This window comes from Echinops telfairi, unplaced genomic scaffold (genome assembly GCF_000313985.2).
Source record: "Echinops telfairi isolate 266 unplaced genomic scaffold, ASM31398v2 ScPeMD7_44;HRSCAF=162, whole genome shotgun sequence".
NCBI classification, from domain to species: Eukaryota; Metazoa; Chordata; class Mammalia; order Afrosoricida; family Tenrecidae; genus Echinops; species Echinops telfairi.
Genome location: NW_022103942.1, coordinates 6,958,090 through 6,969,257, shown reverse-complemented (window position 1 = coordinate 6,969,257; position 11,168 = coordinate 6,958,090). Strand labels below are relative to the sequence as shown.

General features: G+C 39.7%; 1 protein-coding gene across 2 annotated transcripts in view; it reads left to right on the top strand.

Moving 5' to 3' along the window:
* DIAPH2 (diaphanous related formin 2) overlaps positions 1-8,100 on the top strand; it is a 982,643-nt gene extending 974,543 nt beyond the window's left edge. For both annotated transcript variants that reach the window (XM_045290573.1, XM_045290572.1), the window contains one exon: positions 6,191-8,100. In XM_045290573.1, coding sequence (XP_045146508.1) covers positions 6,191-6,255 — 65 coding nt within the window. In that variant the 3' untranslated portion in view covers positions 6,256-8,100. The remainder of the gene's footprint in view (positions 1-6,190) is intronic.
* Positions 8,101-11,168: the final 3,068 nt, after the last annotated feature.

Genomic DNA, 11,168 nt, shown 5'->3' with positions numbered 1-11,168 from the left:
TGTGTGTGTGTGTGTGTGTGTGTGTGTGTGTGTGTGTGTTCATATATATTCTTAATGGTGAGAATAACCCAGTGAACTAGCTAATAGAGGAATTGGTTGACAATGAAGAAACTAGTCACAAGTCTATTAAGTCTGCCAGCTTTCAGTCATTTCTAGTGAGAAACTGTGTCCTAAAATCACAAAGCAAAAGATAGCTTTGAAATTAGAGAATAAAAGGAAGGGGGGATGTATGTTCATATAAAATAATTTTAGTACAATAGTCTAGTATAAATTATCTTTCTTCTATCAGTGTTTGGATCACAAATAATACTCAATTGGCAGCCTAAAGTTATCTTGGATTCCTTATAAATCCAGACCTCTAATGCCTGTCCTTGGATACTAAATCTACCACAAGATCCTTTTTTCAAAGCATTTTTGCCCCTTTCAAAGCTGACTAAATCGAAAAGGACTTTTTCACTTTGTTGGCTAGCCAACTAATTTCCATTAAAATGGGATACTTTGTAGCAGCATAAAGTGGGATATTTTGTAACACAGTGGTCATAGATTAGTTATCTTGCTATGAGAGACTACTATAGGCCAAATTCCTGCTTGTGACCCCAGTTTCATGTCAGGTCAGCATTGCTACCTCTTCATGGCTATGAAGTACCAAGGAGAAAACAGCCCTTTTAGAGACAGCAGATAAAAACCCAACCTGGGGGCAGACGAATAATGGACATGGTCTTTTATCACAATATTTACTGTTTCACTTTGAACGAGTCTTACAGTATACAAGGTAGAGTCTCAAACCATTAGTACCACACGCATTCTGCTAGAGCATCAGTTCTCAACCTGTGGGTCACGACCCCTTTGGGGGTCGAACATCCCTTTCACAGGGGTCGTGTGATTCATAACAGTAGCAAAATTGCAGTGATGAAGTAGCAACGAAAATAATTTTGTGGTTGAGGGGTCACCACAACATGAGGCACTGTATTAAAGGGTCATGGCATTAGGAAGGTTGAGAAGCACGATGCTAAAGGACTAATTACATACTCTGGATTACATACCACAAGCTCTAATTCTTTCATCTCTCTCTTGTATCATTTTTTGTTTAGACTTTTTGGATGGTGTGCTTATTCCTCTGCTGCTATTTCATTTGAGAAAGTTTTTGGTCCCAAGGAAATTAATGCAGCAGATTTAGTTATGGATCTGAAATGTTGTGACAATCATAGATTTCATGGATGATGTGCTCTGTACATAGCATGGATGAATTCTGGAGCAATTCAATTATAGGTTTACTCCATTCACTACAAGACTCAGGAAGACTTGGAAATGAAATCAAATGAAGTAATGCTTAGATTAAGCATAAAACTTCTTGTTCCTATAGCCCCAACCCCTCTGCTGTCAAGTCAATTTGGACTCCTGGCAACCCTAGGAAAAAGTGGAATTGTCCCCATTGAGTTTCCGAGACTGTGGCACTTTACAGAAGTGGACTAGCATGTCTTTTCCCCAGCAGAGCAGGTAGCAGGTTCGAGCCATCTATCTTGTAGTTAGTAGCTGAGCATTTTAACCATAGGGACACCAGCTTGCCTTCTTGATCTTATGGCAATGTGGAAAGCCTTAACATAGGTTTCAACTGGTTAAGCTGGTATTCAGAATGTGCAGAACCATGTTAAAGATAGACTACATGTTTCAATTCCCCTCTGGTGACAGATTTGAATTTTATTTCAGTTTGGGCCACTTGTCTTCCACAAGATGCACATTTTCAATTAATTCTGTCCTGCTTTTCAACTTTATGCCTTGACCAGGGTTGCTTCTATAGTATCGAAATCTGTTCATCTTCACATGGGGCATGTTTCAAAGACAAGCCTTTGATGACCAAAGAGAATATGTTAGATAATTATATATTTACCCAACAAGAGTACATTTGGAAGATACATATGGGGACTGGAATCTTTATTGCCGTGTTTAATCCTTGTGTTTGCAAATAACATCTATTTGGGGGACATCTTGGTCCATGAAGACATATTTGAGACTCTCTATACATTCTTGGAGGAAGCCCTAATGGAACAAGCAATCATATCGATGTAAATGAGGGGAGGATGGGGTGGGGCAGAGTGGAGAGCCATAGCCCATCTGTAGATAATTTGACCTCCCCTCACTGAAAGGTCACAAGGAAGGTACAAGCCAGCCAGGGTGCAATATAGCACTGATGAAACATACAACGTTCCTCTATTTCTTTAATGCTTCCTCCCCCCACCCTATCATGACCCCAATTCTACCTTACAAATCTGGCTATAGCAGAGCATATAACCTGGTACAGATAAGAGCTCTCAACACACAGACACATGGATTTCAAGACAGATAAATTCCTCAGGAATATAATGAGAGTAGCGATACCATGAGGGTAGTGGGGAGGTGGGGAGAAAAAGGGGAAACCTATCACAATGATCAATATATAACCACCCGCCACCCAGGGGCATGAATAGCAGAAACATGGGTGAAGGGAGACAGTGGTCGGTGTAAGATATGAAAATAAAAATGATTCATAAATTATCAAGGGTTCATGAGGGAGGGTGGGGAAAGGAGGGGGGGGGAATGAGCTAATACTGTACCAAGGGCTCAAGAAGAAAGAAAATGCTTTGAAAATGATGATGGCAACATATATACAAATGTGCTTGTATTGTGATAAGAGCTGTAAGAGGCCCAATAAAATGATTACAAAGAAGAAGTCCTGGGGCTATAATGGTTAAATGCTTAACTGTAACAGGAAGATTAAACCCACAGCCACTTTGACAGAGAAAATACTTGGTGATCGACAGTTGTAAATATTTTCTCCTTAAAAAGACACTATGGGAGAGTTCTACTCCATTCTATAGAATCACCAGGAGTCAGCATCAAATAGATGGCATAAACTATGACTTGCTTGGGGTTCCTGGATGGAGCCAGCAGCTGACAAGCTGGGGCTGCTAGCCCCAAAGTTGGAAGTTGGAGGCCACCTAGGAATGTTTCTTGAAAGACAAGCCTGGTTATCTGTTTCTGCAAGCGTGCCCATCGGTAACCCTGTGCAACACAGGTCTGTGCTGATGCACATTGTGTTACTCCATTCATCGAGACAAAAAGGCAAATGAAAAATGTTTTTAAAAATCGATCCTTCGCCCTCCAGTGAGAAATGTTTTCTTATATCTCATTGTTCATTGTCCTCAACAAATTAATCTAGACAGCATCCCACCAATCTTTCACACTTTGACTCCAAAAAGACAGCAGAAACATTGGAAAGAGATGCCAAAGCCAAACCACCTCTCTGAGTGGCTTCTGACACCTAGCAACACTGGAGGACAGGGTAGACCACTCCACAGGGTTTCCAAAGCTCTGAGTCTTCCCTGGGGAAACGGCTGGTGGGCTCCAGCTGTTCACCTTTCATCCAGCAGCCCAATGCTTAACCGACTGCACCACCAGTTCTCCTAACTTGTGAACAAGACCCCTCCTATCTGAAGGCACTCACATTTTAATGCAAAGCATTCACTTTTGGAAGGTCATGTTCCAATTTTGATTGGCTAAAGTGGACAAGTGGATCATGTTAGGTTTTGTGGAGCTCTCAAATAATATCAGACCACACCCAGGTCCTCAGCCAGGGTTCCCTCAGATGTGCAGCCTTCACAATCATGCATATTCCTCACAGATGGCAAAGACAGCGAATAGTTGCTGCTTTCTCTTAAATATGATGATCTTACAAGGCTCAGGCCATCGATATGTATGCATTATCACATAATACGACAAATGTAAAAGTTGTATTTTGAAGAGTTCAATGGGTCTCAGTCTCTGCTCCAAAAAGGCCTGAATCCAAAGGTGAAAAGTTGTCATCACTAGCTTTCCAATCACTGAGAGGTGAAGATTATATATGTACTATACTCATATATTATATACATGTTAAATGCTATATTCTGTTTAACTTCTGACTTGATCTCTTCTAGTCTAGAATATAAATATACATGTCACAACTTAATTAGGATTAATATAAATAAAAAGAATTGGAAATAAATCAAAAGGTCCGGATCTGCTATTGTGGCCATTGTTTCTAATGGCATGTTTTCATAAATAAGATTGTAGGTTGACATTTCAGAAATGTAAGTACAGAAAAAAAGTAAGTGGTGACCTTTGCAAAATTGCTTCTTCTCAGAATTATTTATCATTAAATTAAGGACAGAGTAAAGAAAAGGAAGGAAGAGAAAGAAAGTTGGGAGAAAGAAGCAAATGTGGAATACCCTCGCATGTGTGCCAAAAGCTGGATTTGGGCCCTGAAGCAGTGCTTATCCTGCATTCTGGAAGCTTCCATGTCCTTTCTTTAGTTCATTTTCACCTGAAAAAGCTCTATTCCTTTTCTTACACTCAATGCCACCAGTAAGTTGCTGGTTACTGTGACGCCTCACATCACATCATTTAATGCTGCCTGGCTGGGTAGGATGTGGTTCTTCTCAGGACTCCAGTAAGCAGTAAATGGAAACCTGGGGCAACAGTAGCATTCCTGGCTGGTGACTCTAGTGTCATCGAGATGCCAGCCTCCATTTGCACTAAAACAATCCCTTCAGAATGCTCCCAACATTCTAGTTTCTGGTAGCTTTAAGCCAGCATGCTTACATACTAGCAATGAGTAATAGCCAGTATATTATAATCTCATTTTTAAATATTGTCTCTAAAAACCTAAGCCCATTTATATGCAAACCAGTTGGGATCTACGTCATAAGCCCTTTATCCAAAAGTCTTATCTTCACATTTGTAGCTGAATTGTGATTGCTATCACAAACTGAATAATGAATTTTTTAATGGTATCTTTCAAAGGGTACCAAAATAATCCATCATTCAGATATATCAGAGTAGAACAAGAAATGCCTCTTTTTTTCTCACCTCTCAGGGATATCATTGCATTATAAAGCACTCTGTGGGCTGTGAAGTGTGGGGCTGGTTGGCTCAGTATTCTCGTGCCTTGGTGTTAATGAGGCCAAGGTTGTGGGGGTCAGTGAGCATGGCTCTGTGTACTGACCACAGACTACTGGGAAGCAGTCAAGAGACACTTACACAGATTAGAGAGGCACTATGGCCAAACCCCAGCACGTCTTAGTGCTCCCCATCCTTCCCGTGTGACAGGCAGGACGACTTTTTAAGGGAGGAAATGAGTAGTAGCTTGGGAGGCCCCAGCATCTACCTCCTGAACAAAGCAGGCCTGACATTCAGACATTAACTTTGCATTATAATCCCTTGTCATACCATTGATTTGCTAGGTAACCTTCATCACTAAAGCAGAGATAATAGGATAGAATGAAATGGGCTTACCTCCCGGGGATGTTGTGTGAAGTAGCCAATTAACGAGTGTAAAGTGTTAGCATTTATGTAAGTGCCGGTGGTTGTCATTATTTCTGGGGACCTAGGCTCATTCTAAACAGAGAATATAAGTATATTACGCTTTTTTCCCTGAGAGAGATTTTCACCCACATCAATTGCATTTAAGCTGAGCATAAAGCAGAGGTGATAATAACATAGTAGTGATCATTGCAGTGCAGAGCTGTAAACCTTTTTCTTATTAAAGCCAAAACTATTTTCAGCAACTTCCAATGCTTTGAAACTTTGCTTTCCAAGCTTCATGCCAACAGTCATCATCACTACAGTGATTATTCTTCCTGTGAGTGGTGGGGAGAATAGGACCTATTCATTATTCATTCCCACAATGACTATATAATATATTGAATTTGTTTACATCATACAATCAAGCAAGGACTGGGAGATGGTTTGATTGCCAAATATTGCAATCATTATGAAAAATTAAAGACAGGGGGAAAAAAAAACGCCCATGCTGGCGTCCTCTAGAGGTAGCCACCATGCAGACTGAGCACTCATGGGGAATATCTTTCCCAGAGAATTGTGTTGTTGCCTCCTATTTCCAAGGGGACTATGCTTCAGAGAATTCTTCCATTCGCTTTGTTGCTCTGATTTCACTTACCCAGAAAGTCATTTGTTGCTGATTTCAGAACTGTTGAACTCAGCCTGGCAGCTGTAGTGTAAACTCCTCAGATCCAGGCTCCTGGTTGCTTATTTACATATTCATTTGAAGTGATTTTGCAGGACTGTTTGAAAACCTCTTGACCTGACACTGTGTAAGAGTTGAAATCTAAAACTCATTTTGTTTGGTTTTTTTCCTTTTTTGCTCTTTTTCTTACAGATAACAGACGGGTCCCTTTGGAAAGGTCACGCTCTCGCCACAATGGAGGTATCGCATCTAAGTGATTCTTGATGCCAAAGAGTTTGAGAAATGTTGAAGTAAACACAAATTCTACATTCTGAGAAGAACAAAACGTGCACTCAAGAGATGGAGAGGAAATCAGTGTCTTTCGGCCAAGATCAAGCTAAGCTGGATGAAATCATGTGCGTTTGTCAAACTACTGCCAGACTCCTCCCACAAGTATACTACTATGAACACCATTGTCTGGATTAGAACAAAAGTGTGTTCCTTTTGAGTGTCCTGATGTGTGTTATTCACTGTTGTGTGTAATCTGATGTCACCATGATGAAAATATAAGACACTGAAGAGAACAAAGAATGTTTAAAAGCATTTCAGTTGGTCAAAATTGTACAAACTGGCCCCAAATTTCAGGTCACCACCTTTCAAAAGAAGGAAAGAGAAGTAAAAGGCAAGTAAGCAAGAATTAGTCAACGTCCGGTTCTGACCTTGGCCGTATGCAGGCAGAATAGACCAATAAAAATGAACACGTCTATGATTTTGGACAGGCACACACAGTGTGTGCTCTGTCCGAGTAGCCATTTTGGGAACTAAAAAAAAAAAAAAAAGAAAGAAAGAAGCTCTACTTGCCCTCCGTCAAGTTATTTAGAATCTTATCTCAAGTGAAAGCTGATGGATTCATCTGCTTGGGCTGAAATTAAATTTATCATTAATCTAGAGTTACAGCCTGATATTGCAGGCACTTATCGTTGCTAAAAATAAACCAAAGTTTGGCAGAATCAGTCACAGAAAGTGATTTCAACTTTATTTAAAGAGGTATTTTCTAATTATGCATATGCACCTACTTTGTACAAACACTTTATAATGGCTATTTTTGTGAACGTAAATCACATTTTAATGTTTATGCTAGGGAAGAATCTGAAAATTCTATGACCTTTGTTTAAATTTTAAAACTCAAATAGTGATTCCTGTCCTCTCTGGTTTTATTACCCATTTCGCTGCTTCGTTCTTCCTAGACCCCCTCGAAGGCAGGGAATCGAGTGCTAGAAGACCTGAGAGAGAAAAAAATTCTCTCTGCAGGAGGCAGCAGAAAACTGTCTGAAAGGTCAATTGTTTTATCTCACTTGCTACTCCCCTTTCCAATTCTGCTTTGGTGGTCTGAGGAAGAAGAGAAATAGAAATTCTATGTATGTACGTGTATATATGTGTATATATTTATAGCTCTTGCTACAATGATTCCAGATCCTAGTAGCAAAGAGAACTCCTCAAGCATCGTCAGGCTCACCACATTTTATGAACAAATTAGAATGATACTACCAAAACATCACTGGGATCGGGTGGGGCTGGGGGAGCAGGGTGAAACCAAACTCTGCATTTGTCTTAAATAGATGACACAGTGAAAGAGATGCTTAGCTTGTCTATTACTTTCAGATATGCCTTGAATAAAATGTGGGATAATTTCTCTGGAGTGCAATTTTAAGGATAATGCCAAGGATTGTAATTATTATAAAAGATTTCTTATATGTATATTTCTTATATAGAAAATACTATTTCTACTCCCCCATGGCACATTATAGACATTCGAAAAGAACAAATGACTCATTTGGCAGGCAAGTCACCCTCTGGAAAAAAGTATAAACAAGTGACCGCCAGCTTATGTACCTGTACATCCATGTGTCATGATTTCAACTACTATCTTTCCCTCCAGTATCTTCTTCATCAGATATTATGTCCCAAAGCTCTGAAGCTGCTACGATAGAAACACCAATAAAAGTAACAATACCTAAGATGTTATAGTTTTATCCTATCTTGAAAAAAATGCACAAAAACTGAAGGGAGATAGCAACTTCACACTTTTTTTTAACAATAAAAGTTTAGATTCTATTAACTTATATATATGCCTAATGTGTGTATTTTTGACTTCACAAGATGGCTTGAGTCTTTCGGTAGCCTTTCATACTGTATGAAAATGGTATTTTTAAAAATGTTAACCCTGATTAAAATTGAGGGATTTTACCATGCCATTGCTGTCAAGCCAGAAACACTGACATGTTTTAACTTTTCCAGATGTAAATTTGATTTGTTTTCTACTTTATGAAAAAGAATGAAGACCTATGATTGATAAATTATATATTTGTATTCAAACTAACCCCATATGCTTTTCACAAAGATTGAAAACCTTTCCAGGTTTTTAAGAAGTTCCGGTAAGGGTTTGTTTCCCCCATTTATAATGGTCCTGCTCCAGCAGTTGCAGTTTTTCGTTTTGGGGTTTTGTTTTGGTTTTTTTTTTTACAGGAAAATATCACTAAGTAAAAAAGTACACAGTGACATTTTTAGTACAGAACCACATACTACTAAAGTCTTATGTTGGGTTTATTACTGCCATGTGTGGTATTTATGCAGATGCCCCCCCCCCCTCCAGAATGTTATTTAAGAGACTGCAAAGCCCTTAAAATGTTTACTCAGTTACATTTGTTTCCTGTGGCTGCTATAACAAATGACCACATACTTGATGTTTTAACACAATGGCTATCTATTTTCTCACAATCCTGGGGACCAGAAATTTGACATCAAATTGTCTGCCGGGTTGTGTTCCCTCTGGAAGATGCAGGGGCAACTACTTTCCTTTCCTTGTCCAAGCTCTTGGAGGATGTCAGCATTCGTTGACTTGTGACCACATCATTTTCACTCTCTGCCTTCTTAGTCGCTTTGACTTCACCTCCTTCTCTGTGTGTTCTCTAACTCCTCCTCCTTCTCTTTTCTAAAGATACAATGATTGTATTTAGAATTTACCTGGATAATCCAGGGTGAGCTGCTCCTTTTACGATACTTAACATACATCTTTTGCCTTATAAGGTAACATTCACAAATTCCAGGCTTAGGATATGGACATATCTTTAGGGAGGGCACCATTTATCACTACAATCTTCCCTCTGGTCATCAAAATGCCATACCCAAACATATTCACCCATCACATTAGCTCCAAAACTCTCAACCTAGAATTTATACTAGAATTTTTGGAGTCTAACACATTTCTTGATTTTGTCCTATCTCTGCCACTTCTAATTCAATCTGAAAGCATTTTTATTGGTATAACATTATTTTTTTTAAAAATAGGGATAGGTGGGGGCCTCTGAACCTCTTATGTGTGTTATGTTCATTCACATAAGATCTTTACAGATGTTCTTATGTAGACCCTTCTCTGTTCCAAAGTTTATCAAGCTACACCCTTTGCCTTCCCTCTAAAGGATATTTTCCTAACAGTGAATCTTCTAATTCTAGCATATTTTGCCATCTGGATGGGCTCAGAATTTCCCAATTTGCCAGGTCCCTTTTGCTTAAGAATTCCCTTCTCCAGTTATCTCTTTCCTCTTTTACTGTTGAGTAGCAAGAGGAAACCACATCCTAACTTCAACTGATGGCTCAAAAATCTCCTCAGCTAAATATTTACGGTTATCACTTAACAGATCTCTTCTTTCCTCAACTATAAGAGACAATGCCGCTGAGCTTTTTGCAACTCTATAGCAAAGATTACCTTCCTCCAGCTTCGGGCTTCTCCAGAATGCTCACTCCCTTCTGAGTCCTCACCAGAAGCGCCTTTGATGTTCCTTTTTCGCCCAACATTCTGTTCTGACAATCTTTGGGCTCTAAGACCGTAGAAGCTTTCTCTACCGTGCTTAGCATCACTTCTTCCTGCGCTCTCACCAGAATTGCCTTCAAGGTCTCTTTAACCAGCAGTCTGTTTAAGGCAATCAAAGGTTTTGGGTTTTTTTTTTTTTCTATGATGTGCCTCAAAATCCTTCCAGGTTTTACCCATTATCCAATTCTGAAACCATGTGCACATTTCTAGGTATTGGTTTATAACAGCACTGCAATTCCCCACCAATATCTGTGGTCCATCCCTATAGCTCTTGCTGCAACTTACCACAAACAGCGTGGCTTAAAAGGAGAGAAATGTATACTTCCACTTTTCTAGGGGCCCCAAATCACGCAGTTTGCAAGGCTGCAGTCCCTTTGGAAGCTGTGGGAGAGAGTCTGTTCTTTGCCTCTTACAGTTCTTTATGACTGCTTGCTTTCCTTGGCTTGTATAAGCTATCTGTCTCTCCCGTATCTTTACATAACTTTCTCCTTCATGTGTCAAATCTCCCTCGTCTTTCTTAAATGGACTCTGGTGATGGCGATTAGAACCCACCTATAGTATCCATGATTACCTCACCTCAGAATCCTTCATTACGTTACCAAGACCCTTTGAACAAATCAAAGTCACATTACAAATTCTAGGGATTGAGATGTGGGCATAATACTTTTGAAGGGGGGAGGGGGTGCCATTCAGTCCACTACATTAGTCATTGCGTTTAAATGTACTTTTTACTTTCTGAAATGCATCCTTGGTGCTCAAGCCAAAGACAAGGCTGTCTCTGAACGCTAATGTCTGCATAAGCTGCTACTGCATGCTTTGATGTTGAGTAGATAAATGGGCGATTCTACTATTCGGTTGATATTTTGCCACGCTGGACAATTATCTCGATAACACAACGGGTTCTAACTCTGAGCTCTGGGTAAATCGTTTGCCTCTTTTATAGATCTTTGACCAAATGTCTTCTGTGATTCCTAATGCAGATACAAAACTACCTCTGACACAGAGGAGCTCTTTACAAGCTTATTTTATACATTGTAAATCCCTCCGCTCGAGAGGGAAGTGACAGAACAGCCTGCGCACTGAAGGGGTTTTGAAGGAGGTTTTGCCCATATCAAGCCACCCAGGAGAAGTATTTTAGTAGCAGCACAACCATGGATAGCTGCTATCATTTTGCCTCATAATAAATACCTGTCTCTAAGCAGGACCAAAAGTGACTTTCAATTGATGTTGTAATGCATTCTTAATAAAGTTAAGATGTACATTAAATTGTGTGCTGCCTGTGATAATATTAAGGAAGCTTGAGAAGATAGAAATGGGAAT